This window comes from Varanus komodoensis, unplaced genomic scaffold, assembly GCF_004798865.1.
Source record: "Varanus komodoensis strain SLA01 unplaced genomic scaffold, ASM479886v1 scaffold46_1, whole genome shotgun sequence".
Taxonomy (NCBI): Eukaryota; Metazoa; Chordata; class Lepidosauria; order Squamata; family Varanidae; genus Varanus; species Varanus komodoensis.
This window is the reverse complement of record NW_025336043.1, coordinates 704,632-721,713: the sequence shown is the minus strand read 5'-3', so window position 1 is coordinate 721,713 and position 17,082 is coordinate 704,632. Positions and strand designations below refer to the sequence as shown.

The window sequence follows — 17,082 nt, the reverse complement described above, 5'->3', positions numbered from 1 at the left end:
CTGGGAGCGTGCTCTGTGGCTGGACGCCCGGTCGCCACGGCCAGGCTTCTCCCGATCGCCACCCTGTTTATTGCTGCGGACGTGGGCAGAGCGGCGGGAAGACCCGGGCAAGATCAGAGTGTTTCCCGATGCGCATTCGTGTGGCGGGGGAAGAGCACTTGTGCTCCGGGGTGAGCGGGGGGCCGTCGGGCAAGCTGCAGGCGGGCCGGCGACCCCCTTCCGAGCCGCGGCAGCGCCTGCTCTCCAGAGCCTTGCCTTTGCTTCCAGCCTCAGTCCTGGGGAGCGGGCCCTGCGCGGGGGGCGAGTGTCCGGGCCGGGAGGTCGCAGCCAGCCTGCAGGCGCTGGGAGCCGAGTGTGTGCACGGGCGGAGCTACTGCCGGCAGGTCCTCTGCCTGTACGAGCTGTCCAGGGTGAGCACGGACACGGGGAGTGGGGAGGGCCCTCCGGAAGGCCCCCGAAGTTCCCCCGGGGTGTTTCCTGGGCCTGAGGGCGGCTGGGGTCTTCCAGGTGGCCCATGCCACAGAGGACCCCCACATCCTGTGGACATTGCCCTTCCCTTTTCTCTGGCTCCTGGCAGGAGCTGGGCTGCTCCTTCGACGAGATCTCTGCCCGGGATCCCGAGAAGCTGCTGCGGACAATCCTCTCCTCTCGCCGAGCGGACAGGTGCAGGCGGGCCCAGACCTTCATTGCGGCCCAGGGGCTGGGGCCCGACACGGTGGCAGAGCTCGTGGCCGGGGAGGTCACGCGGGAGCTGCTGGCACCTGCACAAGGACAAGGTGGGCGGGCGCGTGCTCCCTTCGGCTCGCCGGTCTGCCCAGGGAGGCCTCCTGCCAGGGCTTTCCTGGTGCCGCATGGATGGCCCCGAGCGGCCGTGCGAGGGCCTCAGCCTCGCTCCGGGGCTCCTCTCCGGGTGCCACCCACTCGGGCCTCCCCTACGCCTTTGCTGTGCCGTCTTCCTCCGGCTCTGCTTGTCACTCATTTATCATTCTCCAACTTCCTTGGAGTGTTCCAGCAAGAAAGAAATCAGAGAAAACGTTTCAGAGGCTCAGCTCGCGGCCATGGCGTTCAGAGAGGGGGCGCTCGTACAGCTCGTGGGGAGGGGTTCCCGGAAGTGGGGCTGGGAAGGAGGGAGGCTCTGCCTGGCATCCTCCTGGCGAACGGAGCGTGTGCTGTGACCGGCGTGTCACCCGGCATGCACTGTACCCACAGGGAGACAGCCAGCCCTGAATCCCGCAGAGGGGAGCCAGGCGTTGCTGCAGCTGGCCAGGCTGTGCCCGGACCCTGCCCTGGTGGGCAAGCAGCTGCTGGAGAGAATCGCTGCTGTACCGCCGGGGGAGCTGGCCTGCAGTGAGTCCCTGGGGCAGAGGGATCCGTGTTGGCCGTGCGCACCCCCGGAGGGGTGGCGCCGTGAGGACTCGGGCTTTGTCTCTGGGAGCGCTGGCCCACTGCACGTGCTCGGGCACCACCGTCCTCGAAGCCCCTGGGACATCGGCACCACGTGCCCGGAGCTCTGCCGGCTCTGCCTGAGCGGCCGCTGGCTCCCTTGCGTGGCTCCCCTCCGGCCGGGAGCTGCATTCGAGGCAGGCCATGGAGGCTTCCTGTGCGCGGGGTCCTGCAGCCCCGGTGGGGGTGGAGCGCCTCCAGGGTGGGCTCGGCGCAGGCGCCCGGGGATGGGCTGCTCTCTGCAGAGCTTGCCTGCTGGTGTTCCCACCAGCAAGAGGGATCACGCTGCCGGGCTGGAGCCCAGGCACCCCAGCAAGCCCAGCTCCGGCCAGGGCTGCGCCAGCCTCCTTGCCCCCCCTCCCCCGAGAGGAACGCACTTCCTGAGGAGACCCCCTTCCATCCTCCTTCCTAGCCACTGAGCTCCTGATCCTGGCCCACAGCTGCTTCAGCTTGACGTGCCACATGGAAGGGATTATCCGGGTCCTCCAGGCTGCCCGGATGCTCACGGAAGAGCACTTGGCTCCCAGCGAAGAGTATGGCCTTGTGGTACGTGACCGCCCCGGGGTCCTGCACTGAGAACGCGGCGGGCTGTGGGCGGGCGGGCGGGCGGCACCCGTGAGTTTGCTCCCCCCAGGCAGGCGGGGCTCCGTGCCGGGCGGCTGCCTGGCCATGCCCAGGGCCTTTCCCCTCTGCGGAGCCGTGAGCTCTGCTCTCCTCTCCTCTCCAAAGGTGCGGCTGCTCACGGGCATCGGTCGGTACAACGAGATGACGTACATCTTTGACCTGCTGCACGAGAAGCATCACTTTGAGGTGCTGATGCGGAAGAAGTTGGACTCGGTGCGTACCCCGGCGGAGTGGCGGCGGAGGCTGGCCCTGGTCCAGGGCTTCCTCGCCAGGGCCTGCCCCCTTCCACTTTCCTCTCACGGCAGCCACCCTACGGCGAGAGGTGGTGCCTGGCCCGGAGTCACCCCAGAGCTGTGTGGCTGAGCGGGAGCTTGAACCCGGGTCTCCCGAACCCCCGCCCAGCACAGCCGCCTTCCCTGCTGCCTGGCCTGAGGCGTGTGCCTTCCCTCCCTCCCTCCCTCCCTCCCAGCAGAGTGGGGCGCTCAAGACCGCCCTGCTGGACTACGCCAAGCGCCGCCGCCCGGGAGACAGCGAGAAGCACAACATGATCGCCCTCTGCTTCAGCATGTGCCGGGAGATCGGGGAGAACCACGAGGCAGCGGCCCGCACCCAGCTCAAGCTCATCGACTCCTGCCCCTGGGGTGAGCTGCCTTGCCCCGCAGGGGGAGCGCTGGCAGGGCCACGGAGCAGGCCTGGGCCGGGCAGCCTGCCCCAGAGCCCTGCTCCCTCGGCTGGCCTGCAGAAGCGCAGCTTCTCCGCTTGTGCTCTGCCTTGGGCAAGGCAGCCAAGAGGGCGCGGAGCAAGCCAAAGCACCATGTGGCTCCGGCTTCGCCTGCGGCACGCCTGCAAACACGCGGTGGCTGGCCGGCTCGCAGTCCCAGGGGCCCGAGGCCGGCAGCCAGGGGGACGCGGCTGCAGCGCTGGGCGGCAGAGTGGGGCCGAGGGCTTCCCGGGCCTTCCGCCGGCATCGCTCAGACCAAACCCGCCCCGGAAGCCCGGGGAGTTCGTGCGCCTCTGGCCACCGCCAGGGCAGCCCTCTTGGGCGTTGCTGGGATTGCAAGGAGCTTGGCTGTGGGAGGAACCATGCAGCCCACTCTCTGGATGGCAGCCGCCGGAATGGCACGACCGCCTTTTCCGTGGCAGAGCCGAGAGCGCCCCAGTCCTCTGGGGAAGCCCTGCTGGCTTGTGCAAGGGGTGATACCTGCCCCTTTCTAGCGGCGGTCCGGCCCCCCAGGCTCGCTGTGCAAGCCGACGTGGTCTGGGGTCCGGGAATTGGGTGGCCGAAGGTCGCGCTGGTGCCTGTCTTGAGCTGGCCAGGGCAGGAAGCCGTGCTGATGGCATCTCCTCACTGCGGAGCCAGGGGGCTGGGGCCGCGGGGAGGAGAGGCAAAAGGGGGCACTCCGGGGCTGCGCGGGGGGGGGGGGGCAGGCTGTGGCCTCCAGCTGTGCTGAACTTCTGGGCTGATCAGTTCAATTCGTCCACAAGTTAGGTGGCTGAGCAGGTTCACAGAACGTGTTAGGCAGAAGGGAGAGAAAAACTCCCATTCTCCAGCTGAGGGATTTCCTGTGTGCTGCAAGTCTGCAGAGACTCACGCCGGCCGAGTGCACAGCAGCAGCAGCCATCCCCTTCCCTCGCCCTCCCCAGCACGAGCGCCCACAAATCCTGCCAACGCCAGACAAATAGCAACCGGCATTCTGGGCCGTGGAGATGCTGCCCATGGCCAGGGGTGCTGGGAGGAAGCAGTGGCGGCGCCCGGTCCTGCCAGACAGGAGGAGGGCAGGCCACGTTCTTGCCTGCCGTGGCCACACGGCCACATGCACAGCCCTGGCCGGGCGCTGCCTCCGATGCCCACACCCGCCACTTTGTGGAAGTGCCCGCAAGATTTTGTGCAGCGGGTCCAAAAGAGTCCAGGACGCCCAAGCCACCCCTCTGGCACTCCCTGCCATTGAGGTCCTTCTGTTCTCTTTGCCTGGTCGGCAGCAGCGGCTTCTCCCCTCTTGGGCCTGCTGTGGGGGTGGCCTGACCCCCAGTGAAGGGCAGGCCGCACTCTTGCCCGCCACAGCAGGGCCACACAGCCACACGGCTCGCCCTCTCCCTTCCAGAGGATTGCCTCCAGAACGTGCCCCACCTAAAGACACTGCTGATGAAAGCCCTGACCCTCTTCATCGACGCTGCTGAAAGCTATTCCAAGGTAAAGTGGGACCCTGGGAGCAGTGGAGGAGGCCTGGAGGAGGGAGAGGAGGCCGTGGCCATCCATGTGCCTTCAGTGACCCCCAGCGGCAGTCCAGTCATCTCAGAGGGGCTCAGGGCCCCCAGAGCTAGTTGAAACGAGCGCAGGACGAGCCGAGAGACCTGTTGGCCTTCCATGATCTGTGGGGCCGCCCCGATGGCATCTGGCCGGCAACAGGAGCAGCTCTGCTGCCCTAGGGTGAGTGGTGTCCCTGGACTCCAGAAAGCCTGGGGTACCTGGGCACGTGCCTCTGCCGGAGGAAGGTGGCAGCCCGGGGCATCTTCCTGTGGCTCGCGGGAGGTGAGGAGGGAGCTTCCGCTCGCCATGCTCGAGCGGAGGAACGAGAACCTCCGGCCAAGCTCCATGGCTGGTCCTTCTGCGCGCCGCCCACTCGGACCGCAGGACGGGCCCCTGGCGGGTGGCGCCCTCAGCGCCAAAAACGGCTCCCCCCAGCGAAGCTGCTGGCAGCGACCGGCGCTGGGGAAGGGGAACCACCTGTGTGAGACCCTCAGGCCCTCCAGATGCCCCTTGCAGATCCAGAGAGCAGTTTTCTCTGTGGCCCGGATGGAGAGGGATGGCCCGCCTGCTTTCCCACTTCCAGGGCCTGTTACTGCTGCTCGCGGCATCCCCGCTGGCCAGGACTGGAGGAGCTGCTCCAAACAGGAGGGCAGCTGGCCTTGCAGGCAAGCAGGACCCCTCGCCTCTGACCCTCTCCCCCCGCCCCCTTAGGACTTCTGTGTGCACCAGTCCTTGCACTGCAACAGGCTGACAAAACTCATCACGCTGCAGCTCCACTTCCTGAACACCAACCGCGCCACACAGCTGATCAACCTGAGCCGGAAGAACCTGCTGGGGTGCGTCATGGCCCTGCCCAGGTTCTACCAGGTGAGCCGCAGGACAGGGAGGCTTCCGCTGCTGGGAGGGGTCGATTGAAGGGCCTGCTGCACGCCGGCTGGAGGGAGCGCTGGGTGTCGCGGGCCCCGATCGCCTGGGAAGAGCCGGCGTGCGCCTCCCGGCGTGCTGATGCCTTCCTGTCCCCGGGCCGCGCGCGCTCCAGGCTGCCATTGTGGCCGAGGCCTACGACTTCGTTCCCGACTGGGCTGAAGTCCTGTATCAGCGGGTGATTGTGAAGGGAGACTTCAACTACCTGGAGGAATACAAGCAGTGTGGCCTGTTGAAGGCGAGCACGTTTGAGGAGATCGCTCAGAAGTAAGTCAGCGTTGTGAGCCATCACCTGCTTCTCCAGCACGGAGGCCTCCCCTCCCTCCGCCTGGTTTTCTGTGCAGTTGGGACCCGCGGCCCTTGCTGGCGCTCTTCCCGCTTTGGCATTGGGCTGAGCTACTGGGGAGGCAGGGATCTCTTGGAGGAGGGGCAGCTGAGGCGATCGGGGGCTGGAGCAGGTCGCCTGCGAACTGGGACGGCTCAGCTTGGGAAAAAGGCAAGTCGGGAGGCATGAGAAGTGTCTGAAATACTGCATTGTGTGAAGAGGAAGGGATTCTTCTCTCTCCTGGAACACCAGCACCCCAAAGAGGAAAGATTCCTTCACACAACTCATGCTCACATTGGCTAGGTAATTGGCTGCCGTGGGAGGTGAGGCTGTGGGCTGCCTGCGTGCACCAGCTGCTGGGGAGTGGGACCACAGAGGTCTTGTGCCCCTCCCGTGGGGGGGCCCTGGGGGCAGCCGCTCTGCCGCCGTGTGTGCGGAGTGCTGGTCCGCTGGGCCCTGGCTGTCTTACGTTCTTGTGAGAGAAGCCGAGGGGGCTGCACCACGTGACTTTCTTCCAGGTTCAAGCAGCGTGCAGGGAACGAGTCTGCTCTGAAACACCTGAAGAAGTTGCTGACCTATTGCGACGATATCTATGTGTATTACAAGCTGGCTTACGACAACCATTTCTACGATGTGGTGAGCACCCTTCTGCAGGATGCCCAGACGGGGTGCTGCCTGAATGACCTGCTGACAACCTAGATGCTGCCGGGCTAGACGACCAGCCGGAAACCAGCCGGAAACCTTGGGGGCTCTTGCAGGGCCTGCCCATGGCCAAGCAGCCCGAGATGCGCACGGCCTCTCACGGCACTGCCGCCAAGTTATGCCCACCTAAGTGTTGCTTTCGAGCGCATGCTGACTCCTGAGGTCAGGGTTAAATAAAACTGGCATTTGTAAGAACTTTGCATTGGAGGTGACCTTCTGCTGCCAAACCACATTCCAAAAAGCAACAAAAAGTGCTAATTTTGCTGTAGGGAGTATAGTGAATCTGACCGCACCCAGAATAGCATGTCCCACTAGTGCTCCTCATTGTAAAATACCCTCGGAAGAAACAGGAAACCAACACATCCGTTTATATGTACGATTCATTTGCAGACATTTTCTAGAGCCAAAGCTTTCAGTAAGCCATGAGAGAGGAAACGACCACAGGGGAAAGCCCGAATTCAGTGTGTTAGACTCAGGCACCAGAATTCCCGGTAAAGCCAGGTAGTCCAGTAGTTAGAAAATGTGCAAGCAAGCAGAGAGCGTCAGGATGAAGCAGGCCTGGCGTGAGACGAGGGGGCTGGGCTGGGCTGGAAGAGGATGCTCAGAAAGCCAGCATGGCCTCCAGAGAGCGTGAGCCAAAGAAGCCCCACCTGCTCTCCAGTCCCAGTCGCTGCCCACGGCAGAAACAGCCAGACCAAAGTCTCCATCCTCACAAGTGATTTTATTAAATTAGTTGCTTTTATAAAACATTTGCAGATGTCATAATTGTTAACATAACAATTTACCCAACTGTCGTTAACTGTTGCAGTTCGCTAAGCAGGATTCCTGTAAATGGGGAAAAGAAAGAAAAGAAGACAGACCCAACGAAGCCTTGCGAGAGCTGTACTGTAGCCCCCAAACCCTGGTGACAGAATTCCTCCCGAGTCAGAAAAGCGTCAACTAAACTGCCTAGACTTGAGTCACGCGTCTTCCAGTGCCACTGAACCATCTCCCAACCCTAACCTAAAGAAGCGATTTGCCACTTGCCAGGGTTGAAGTTGGGGCTGTGTCACAGGTGCTTTCTAAGTGCAGAATCCTCCCTCAGGGCATTTGCCAGTATCTACTAAAAACCTCAAGGTCTCACTGAACAGAGAAAGCCAGTTTTAATACTCGATGCACACTGTATCCTCGCTGCAAGCGGCTCTCTTTGTCTGGACAGAGTCTGTGGAAAAGGTACAGTTAAGGCTGTTATTACTAAACGATGTTGGTAATAATACGATGTTGGCTTGGTTGAAATTACTTTCCAATTAAGTGCTGCTTCTGCTGCTATGAAGTCAAACATGATCAAAATTCCATCATTTCCTACCACTGAAAAGAACTGAGCCCTGGCAGTTTATACCCTCGACATCAAGGCAGGCGTCTGCAGCGGAGTATTGACTGGGCACCGACCTCGCAAAGATACTGCACTTTCAGATTGTAGCATTTGGCAGAATTTAAAGGAAAGAAGTTGTGCTACACATCAGGGGATTATGGGCAACAGAGAAACAACAGAAGGGCGGAGAAGTGTCACATGAAGTCTTCGAAGTCTTGCACGTAGCCCCCGTCATAACCACTGTAATCTGCCAAGTCGTCTTTCATGGTCGCTTTCAGGCCTCCTCCGGGCACCACTCCTTTTTTCTTCTTTTTGGCCTTGTTTTGCTGTGGGAGGACAGAAGTGGCCCCAGCTCAGACAGACTCTGTAACACCAGCTCCCTCCACGGCCTTGGCTGAGTCTGCGAGGGCCCGACATCTCGGGGTCCTCTCCAGACAGACATGCACAGAAAGCATCCTGGCTAAGTTACCTGCTCTGATGGACATCGTGTTTACCAGAACAACGTAAACTGACCGATGGCGACACTGTGAGGAAATCTGCCAGCCAGCTCGAGTCCGAGGCAGGCTTTCTGTGGACTGCCCGATGCCGGGGGCAGGTGTCCACGGCCTCAGGCCGCCTGGGCACAGGGAGCGCACCACCCACCCCACCCCACCCCAGCCCACCCCCCTTCCACCAAGCACCCCTTGTTTTGGTGGTTTCCCTGCTTTCTGACAGAAAGGCTGACATGCCCCTCCGATTAAATAAAATAGAAAATGTTTGGTGACTGGCAGCAGGCACTTGGAGTCATGATGGCTGCTCTCTCAGCCAGGTCCATCTCTGGAATGCAGCCCTTCAAAATGGAGCCCTACTCCTGGCCTCCCCAGAGGCGCTGCGCTTCTAGCCTATGGCAACTGGGCCTCGTTTCAGGAGCGATGCCTGGCGACAGAACTGGCAGCCCGTGTTCACCCGGCGGCAGAGCAAGGGAGGGGACCGAGAACGGTGACACTGTGATCACACAGGTCCCTGAAACAACTTGGGGCTGAAGAGGCCATCTCCACAGACAATGGAGCGGCCCCGCCAGAGAGCAGCACGCACCCCGAGAGAGAGCACGCCCCAGACTCACCTTCTCCTGTTTCTGCTTCTCGCTGCACAGGACTGTCAAGGAATTGGTGATCTTTTTCAAGTCATCAACTTCCACTAAATGGGGAATAAAAGCATGGGAGGTATCATTTATAGGGCTTTCCAAGAAGTACTTTTCCTGCAGTTTTTAAAATGCTCAAATCAATCCTTGGAAATGGATTTTAGTTAATACAGATGTTCTGTTTGCAAAAGAAGAGTGTTTTTAGAAAAACACATGGCAAAATATCTTGGGGGAACTACTCTGGTGCCAAGGAGGTGCTTGCCATGCCCAGGCACATGAGAGCTGCGGAAGCCTCCGTGGAAAAGTCTGAGAAGCCTCTGCCTGGCCGGGGAGCTCGTGTGACTGAGGCAGACCCAGAGTCTGATGTGCACAGGAACAGCAGCACCTTTTCAGCAACTGTGACCACATTTTTCATTTATTGTATCAAAATTCACTAATCGGGGAATCCACTAAGTGGAGTTAAAAAAATGGGGGGGGGGCTGCCCAGTGGCAGGACACAGAATCTCTCTCCTGAAGATGGAGATACCGCTGACACTACCATGCAAATATTCCAAGTCATATGTTTGCCCTTCAAGGGAAAACCAAAACCAGGAAAAACCTCAGGTTAAAACACAAGACGGGTGTTTAATCCTACACACACTTCGCCAGAAGACGTTGAACAACTATTAGCAGATTGAAAGTTGGGTGACTTTTCCCCCCATTTAAGACATATGGGACCTGCACTCACGGCTGTGAAATGCTGTGTGGCATCGCTAACCTGTGGCGTGCCAAGGAACAGAGGCCCTCCAGAACGCCCTCCCCGTGACACCCCGGCTTAACAGTGCGCGTGGTTTTTAAATAAATGGTAGGATTCTGAAAACAGAAGCATATTTTATCCCAAGAGGAGGCCAATAAGCAGAACCCTGTTTCAGATCTACTAGATTCCTCTGAGACTCGGGTGGTTACAGCCCCCCAATTGCTGGGACATAAGGTGGGGACTGCAGTGCTTGCTCATAGGGTCTGGGGGACTCCTCCTGCAGTCTTGCGTTGCTCTGCAGTTCACAGAATTGCCAATATGCCTTCCAGAATTTATTGCAAAAAGGAAGTTATTCTCTCCTAGGCTGCATCCCCAGAGCATGGAACCTTTCTGTACAGCAAGAGCTATGAATTACTGGAGCAGGGGCAGCCAAGAGAATCACAGGGCAGCACTGGATAGGGAAAGCACATTCCCGGGTTGTAAATGTGGGCAGGTGACATGCATTCTTTGCTAGATTCACACACTAAAGAAAGTTAACAGTATATTGAGAGACTCATTCAGATAAATGAACTGAGTTTCGGATAATATTGCCCTTCTATTTTGTTTCTTAATAATCATTTTGAACTAGGAAAATTAGGTATGTACAGATGTGGGGAAATGTACTGGAAATGGCCTATATCTTTTTTTTCCTGAAAAGGTAACTTTATTTAATATAAATATATTAAATGTAAATATAGATTTAAATATAAGGAAGAGGAGAAAGGCGGGCCTGGCCAAAGTGGAAAACCCCAAAGACTGCAGGTTGTTGCACAGGGAGGCCAGGAGCAAGTCTGCACAGACGTCACTGCTAGTTCTGCTCATTCCGCCCACTGCACGTCCTGGCTGGGCTTCTGTCCTACCCTGCCCACACGCTGAAAATGGGAGTAGAGGCAAAGAATGACTATGCACCACATTTTTGCTCTGTAGGACACACTTTCCCCCCTCAAAAGTAAGAGGAATGTCTGTGTATCTTATAGAGTGAATGTGTGTGCCCGACACCCGGGACGCTGCCGGCCGCCTGCACCACGTGGCACCACCTGGCCGGCACGCACTCGGCGCACCCTGCTCCGCCCCCCCCCCCAGTGCAGGTGAGAGCTGTGCCGCTCAGGGGGAGGCGTGCGAAGGAGGAGAGCCACGGGCTTTAACCCACCGGCCGCACGGAGAGACGGACTGCTCACCCCCACCACCCGGGAAGACCTGCCGCCGCCACCACACCACCCGGAAGACCACCGCCGGCACGCTGCCGGCCCGGCTGCACCACACCTGGCTGGCACACATGCCCTCCGCCGGCACAGGTGAGAGCTGTTAATCACAGGTCGGCGTGTGTTTTCAAATGGCAACCCGTCTTTTAATGAAGCCCATGGGGACGTGATGGGGAATGTGCCTGTGATTATCCGGAAGCTTTCCATGATCAGTTATCTGTTAGTTGATCAGACACATTTTTTTTTTAGGATCAGTGGATATTTGAACAGAATTACCTTCGTGTATGAAGTTTATTCTTCAAAGGCTTAGTCCGCTGTGTGTTTGATTTACCGAACAATATCTCATTTTTTGTCAGAAAGTTTTTTTCTATTATTTACTAGTAGGGCAGCGTGGACATTACTGGCTTTTTTAGATTTGTTATTGAATTGTCTGCAGCAGCTCTTGTATAACTGGTGTGGATTGTGGATTCCTTCAATAATTCCACTACTGACTAAGAAAGTGATGTCAGTGATTGTGAGCAACACAGCTTCATAAATTCTGACTCTAGTGATGATGAGTTCTATGGGTTCAACGAAAACTAGAAGAGCACTCGAACTTTAAAGCCTCTCTTTTGTTAATGACAGTGATGATGGTTCTTAATGCCACTGTTGACTGCTGTTTACAAGGTTGAAATACGGTATTACTGTATTCTGTTATAGTTTATTAAATAGTTTAGTAAACCATTTGATTCAGAATACTTTTTTTCTTGTTTTCCTCCTCTAAAATCTAGGTGCGTCTTATAGAGCGAAAAATACGGTACTTACATGAAATACATACATCTCGAACTAATGCTTCCAAAAACCCAGCATAATATAGGGACTTCTCATACTGTGTTATTTTTTCTTTTAACAGTTTGCCAAATTCCGTGAAGTCATCTTTCGAAGAGGGGTTCATGGCATCTATTCCGTAAGTGTTATTTACACCTGTGGAGGAAGGCAAACAGTAACCACAGCTGGCTGAGCAGTGGCTCTTCTGCGGAAGGGAGCATTTGAAGCAATCTTTATGTTCCTTCTTTGAAATGCCCCCCAATCCTGCAGAATGAGGCGCGATGAACATACACAGTCACACCTGCCCTGCTTCCTTTCCCGCTCCCTCAATTACCAAAGGTTTCTTTGGCTAACTCAAGGTCTGCCTCTTCTTGCAATTTCTGCAGCCGTAGTTTGTCTGCTAACTGTTCTTCTGGTGTAAGTTCTTTAGATTCTTCTGATGTCTCTAACTTAAATGAGGAAACAAAACAAATCAATGATTTGCAGCAATTCTTACTCTGTGCTTCCGCATTAACCTTAAGAGGGAAGCCAACACGGCTATCGGAAGCTTCAAATTTATGCAGATGAACAGGAAATTGTATATTTTACATCTTTTCCCAGTGGCTTAATATAAGGCATATTTTTCAAAAGAATTTCCTCCCCTGAATGAAGGGGCATGCAGAAATTCCACACACACACACACACACACACACACACACACACACATATATATATATATATATATATATATATATGGAATTTATATGTGGAACTTATATATACACACACACACACACACTGATGCCACTTTGCTTTATTACATTATCTCCAGTGAGTCACATGCAACATAAACTCAGAAGTAAGTTCCAGGGCCTCTCCTGCAGGAGTTATAAGAAACAAGAAGTTGGAGGGTGCCCCTTTAACCTCTCTTGGGGCTGACACAGAAGCAGAAGGGGGGACTGCAGCAGCCAGGCAGGTAGCAATCAGCTCAGACATGCAACAAGTGAAGCCACGATGGGGAAGTCCCAAACATCCAACCCAGAAGCTCCCTCTGTGGACAAAGCAGGCCTTCTGCAACTAGGGGGAACCAGGACGTGTGGCACCTGGTCCTCTCCAGCACACAAAACAAAGGCAGTTCATTTATCTCTAGTCATAAAGGGCTTACCCTTTTTTTAATCTCCTCTTGCTTTTTCTTCTGAAGTTTTTCCCTTTCTTTTATTTTTTCTACTATTTTCTTCTTTTCTGAAACTTTGGTTTCTGTGAACAGTGCACAACATTATTTTTAAATTTTAAGTGCTGGGGACTTCAGAACCCCAACGGCTACGACTGCATGGGCATCCAACCCAGAGGCCTGGGCCTCCAGCCACACGAGGGCCGCACAAGGCGTGAGTCTCCCGTGCTTCTCACCTGGCTTTACCTCTTTCTCCTTTTCTTCATCTTCCTCTTCCTCATCATCCCAGTTATCCTGGCCAAAGGAAAAGAAAAAAGAAAAAGAAAAGAAAGCAGCACCAGTTATCGGCATCGAGGGTTCAATGGCACACGCTTCGCTTAGTCAGTTCAAATTATGTCCTTTTTGCGATGCTGCTCAGGAGTGACAACAGAATAGCGTCCAATGGCACCCCCCCCCAAAAAGGTGGAGTATGAGGAGCAATCCTGCCTTGTGACAGTGGCGGGGGCACCACCTCAGGAAAGAGACGCCAGAGCAGACATGGAGCCACCCAACCAGCTGCCCGACTGTGCAAGCAGCAGCAGACGCTGCTTTAGGGAAGGTGTGGCCGCCTCGCAGCAAGAGAATTCTGAGGCGCAGAACCCTCAAAGCACACGTCTCTCTCGCTCTGAAAACTATCACTAAAAGTGAGACTTAATTGCTAACTCCAAGCTCACTTTAATTACTAGCATAAGTACAATGACAGAGAGGCAAGCACGTCGCTCACCCAGGAAGGGTGTGGGAGATGCATCTGTGGGTGGAATCCCTGACGCACTTCCCCGGTTTAGTCGCCTCTCCTACAGTCTCCCAGTCTACTAAGTTACCTCTCCTCATCCACCACGATTAGGCAGTTGTGGCCTGAAAGAAAATTCACACCAACTTTTGTAGCTGTCTCTGCCTACAAGTTACTTGCTACAGACTACTGGGAAATGGGTATTTACAAAACTGGCATCTCAACGCAGCTTCACAGAGACTGCGCAGCAGCTGCCCAACTCCAAGGAATGGCTTCTGGTAACAGAAAGTGCTCCTCCTCTTCTTCCTAGGGAGCTGCTTATTTCTTACAAAGCCATTTTTCACCCTTTTTTTTCTTTCTTGCACTGATCAGGCAGCCTCTCATCCCCTGCGTCAACAGAGCAGCTTGGGAACCGGATGGGCAGCCTGACTGACGGCTGGAGGCCAACGCGAGTGACCCCGCCTGTCCTAGAGCGGCCCTCCCCAACGCGGTGTCCTCCCTGTGCGGGATGGCACCTCCCATAATGCCCAGCAGGCAAGGCCTTTGGGGACGGCTCATCTGGAGGGACCTGGAGCAGCTTCCCCTCTCCTGGGGTGGATGGCTCAGTCAACCTGATGCACCTTCTCTAGCGTCTCGACAGCAGCAGTGCAAACAGACACAGCCTCCATCCTGGTGGAGAAACTGCAATCTCCAGTACTGACACAGAAAACACACAGAATTATGCCTTTTTCACACCAAAAAAGTGTACTTGAAAAGCTGGCCACTAGCTAGGACTCAAAGAATATCACAGCGATGCAAAGAAATCATGTTGCTGTTTAGAAGCAGCCTGGCAGCTGCGAGAAATGAGGGCAGCAGGAACAGCAAACCTGAGCAAAGGAGGCTGTGCCCTTCCAAACAACTGCTGCCAAATAGAGAATGAGAGCCACAGACTCCTATGTTGACCGCAATGGGTATGTCTACTTTTCATGGGGAAATTTTCACATCCGCAAGACCTTTCTTCTGTCTTTTCTAAAAGATACAAAAACCGGGGAAAGTACCTTTAAGCTTACCCTAAACATAAAAAGGTATCTGTGGTTCTTAGATGCCAGGATCCATTTTTAGGTTCAGAAGTTGGCCAGGGTAGCTTTACTGTTCACTGGACTTGCCCAGGCACCAGTATAATGTTACCTGGCGCTCCTGGGTGGTCATTCTTCCTCAGTCATGGTCTTGCGCTCGTTCCAAATAATCTAGTAAGGGGATACTCCAGTGTCAGTGGCAGCCGTCGCTTGGGTAATCCCAGCCGCAGCTGGGCTCAAGAGCTACATCACCACATTGAGACGTAGGAGAAGGCAGAACCCAACAGGTGTGTGGCCAGTGGAACAAGCTGGATACCTCCCAGGTGTAGCATCTGGCCAGGAATGTCCAGAGCAAAGGGGGCAGAGTCAGCCTGTCTACCAATTGCCCCTGATCCTACCCTAGCTGCCCTGTGGCTCCCCCATCTCCCTTGACAAGGGGCTGCCAATGTCATGCTTAATACAGGAAAGTTTTCAAAGGCCTCCCCTGCCTTTCAGATGAGGCCTGCTAATCCAACTGGCTGCAACAGGCACTGGGCCAGGCGAGAGAGCGCCACATAAAGAAGGAAGCCGGCCAGGGGGCCAGCCCTGAGTGCGAGGAGGCCCAGTAAGGAAGCCTCTCCACCCCGGTGACAAACTAGGGGCGCATAACAGGGTTGCACACCCGTGCAAGTTCAGCAACAGGACAGTTGACTTTCCCCCCACACTGAGTAACTGCCTGCATTCTCCTAGTAAACAACGCAAATTCCACGTGAGCAGACGGGTAACAGCAATAAAAAAGCTACGAAGAGAGATAGCCAGCAAGGCTGCCGAGGCCTCTCACTCAGTGCTGAGCTGACCAACCACATGATTATCAGAGCCAGGGCATTAATTATGGCTGCACGCTCAATTCTGATGAGCTTGTCTCTCAGTGAAAACACTTGTTCCCTGGAGTCAAGACTGAAGAAGATAAGGGACAGGTAACTTCACCTGAACTGATATATTCAAGAAAGGAGTCCAAGGAACTAAGGTAGTAAAGAGCAGCAAAAGCTGGAATTGTCAACTTTATTGATAAACTAAATGCTAATATTCACTGGCTCAGATACTATCCATCCTAGTATTCTTTAAGAATTCTAATACAAAATTGCTGATCTTCTAACAAAATATCTAAACAACTCCAAGATCAGCCTCCGTGAGGGCTGGAGAAAAGTCAATATAATAATAGTTTTTAAAATGGGACTGGCAATGGACCTGAGAAATTACAGGCCAATTAGCTTAGTGTTTGTGCTGGATAAATCATTGAAAGTATTAAAGTTTAAATTAGTAAGCATATGGCAGGACAGGCCCTGCTGAAAAAGAACCAACATGGCTCCCATAAAGTTAAGTCCTGCCGCATTAGCTTCTTAGAATTCCTTGTGAGTGTCGACAGCCATGTGGTAGACATTCCTTACGTGTCCTTCCAAAAGGCTTTTGACAAGCAAGATCCTTTTAACAGACCAGTAAATGGTTAGAAAAATCAGACAGGAGGAATAAATGGTCAATCTGCCAGATGGAGAAATATAAACAGTGGGGTACCAAAAGGATCAGTAGTAAGAACAAAACTTTTCATTTCCACTGGATCATAGAAGAGTAGAGCTGGAAGGGGCCAGAAGACCATCCGGTCCAACCCCCCGCTCAGGGCAGGCACAGAGTTAAACTATCCCTCTCAGAGAGCTCTTTTTGTTCATAAGGAGCTGAAACTAGGAGAAAGTAGGGAGGTAGTCAAGCCTGTGGGTGATACCAATTTATTTAGGGATAATAAACAAAAACAATTGTAAAGAGCTCCCCAAAGGTCTCACCAATTTGGGAGAAAGGGCCAAAAAAGACAAAAGCGGTTCAACATAAGTGCAAAGTGAAGCTCTGGGGCAAAAAAAGTATCCAACACAACATACAGACTGATGGAATCTGAGCCCAGAAGTTACTGACCGGGAAGGGGCTGTGGTGGTCGGCTCGAGGAATGTGTCATCCAATGTGCAGCTGCTTCGAAAAAGGCAAATTCCATGCCAGGTATAATTAGAGAATAAGGGAAAATAAAACAGCCGGTATCAACTCTATGGCGCAACTACACTTAAAGTCCCGTGCACAGCTGTAGTCACTGATCCTGATATGGAAGACTGCGAAAAGTTGGGGAAAGTGAAGGGCCCTAAAGGCACCATCCGACGTGCTGCCGGCAGGAGCATGCAAGCCACCGCAGGGCCTCCTCCGCCCTGACCGCGCTCGGGACGGCGGCCCGGAGGGCGGGAGGCTGACGCAACTCGCCGTGAAGAGGCGGCGGGCAACCGGGCCGCTCCGCTTGCAGAAACGGCCCGCGAGGGGAACCCGGCGCAGGAGCGGCCCCGGCGGACGCGGGAGCGAGGCGCGTCCGCCACGGGCGGGCAGGGGCCACGGCGGCCTCCGGCGCGGTGCCGGCGACGTCCTACGGGAAGGGTCGCTCCGGCCAGGGCCGTGCGGCTCCGGCTCGCCCGGGGCAGCAGGCCGTGCGCCCCACGCCCGGCTCGGCGACGGGGGCAGGAGCGCCGCTCACCCCCGGTCCGGCCCCGAGGCTCCTCGCGGACGGGGCCGCGCGCGCGGG

General features: G+C 55.6%; 2 protein-coding genes across 4 annotated transcripts in view; one reads left to right on the top strand and one right to left on the bottom strand.

The window, feature by feature from the left end:
• Positions 1–6,461, top strand: part of SPG11 (SPG11 vesicle trafficking associated, spatacsin) — a 31,893-nt gene extending 25,432 nt beyond the window's left edge. The window contains exons 26-35 of one of the 3 annotated variants that reach the window (XM_044444805.1): positions 268–410; positions 578–776; positions 1,210–1,347; positions 1,856–1,989; positions 2,173–2,280; positions 2,537–2,708; positions 4,170–4,258; positions 5,027–5,182; positions 5,355–5,506; positions 6,083–6,461. In XM_044444805.1, coding sequence (XP_044300740.1) covers positions 268–410; positions 578–776; positions 1,210–1,347; positions 1,856–1,989; positions 2,173–2,280; positions 2,537–2,708; positions 4,170–4,258; positions 5,027–5,182; positions 5,355–5,506; positions 6,083–6,263 — 1,472 coding nt within the window. In that variant the 3' untranslated portion in view covers positions 6,264–6,461. The other 2 variants (XM_044444803.1, XR_006416151.1) reach the window with 2 other exon arrangements.
• A 167-nt stretch (positions 6,462–6,628) lies between these two features.
• Positions 6,629–16,709, bottom strand: EIF3J (eukaryotic translation initiation factor 3 subunit J). Its single transcript, XM_044444806.1, has 6 exons — positions 12,908–16,709; positions 12,666–12,757; positions 11,856–11,970; positions 11,519–11,677; positions 8,720–8,793; positions 6,629–7,943 (listed from the first exon to the last, which is right to left on the bottom strand). The coding sequence occupies exons 1-6, from the start codon at positions 13,020–13,022 to the stop codon at positions 7,812–7,814; spliced, it is 687 nt and encodes a 228-aa protein (XP_044300741.1). The 5' UTR covers positions 13,023–16,709; the 3' UTR covers positions 6,629–7,811.
• Between the last annotated feature and the right edge of the window lie 373 nt (positions 16,710–17,082).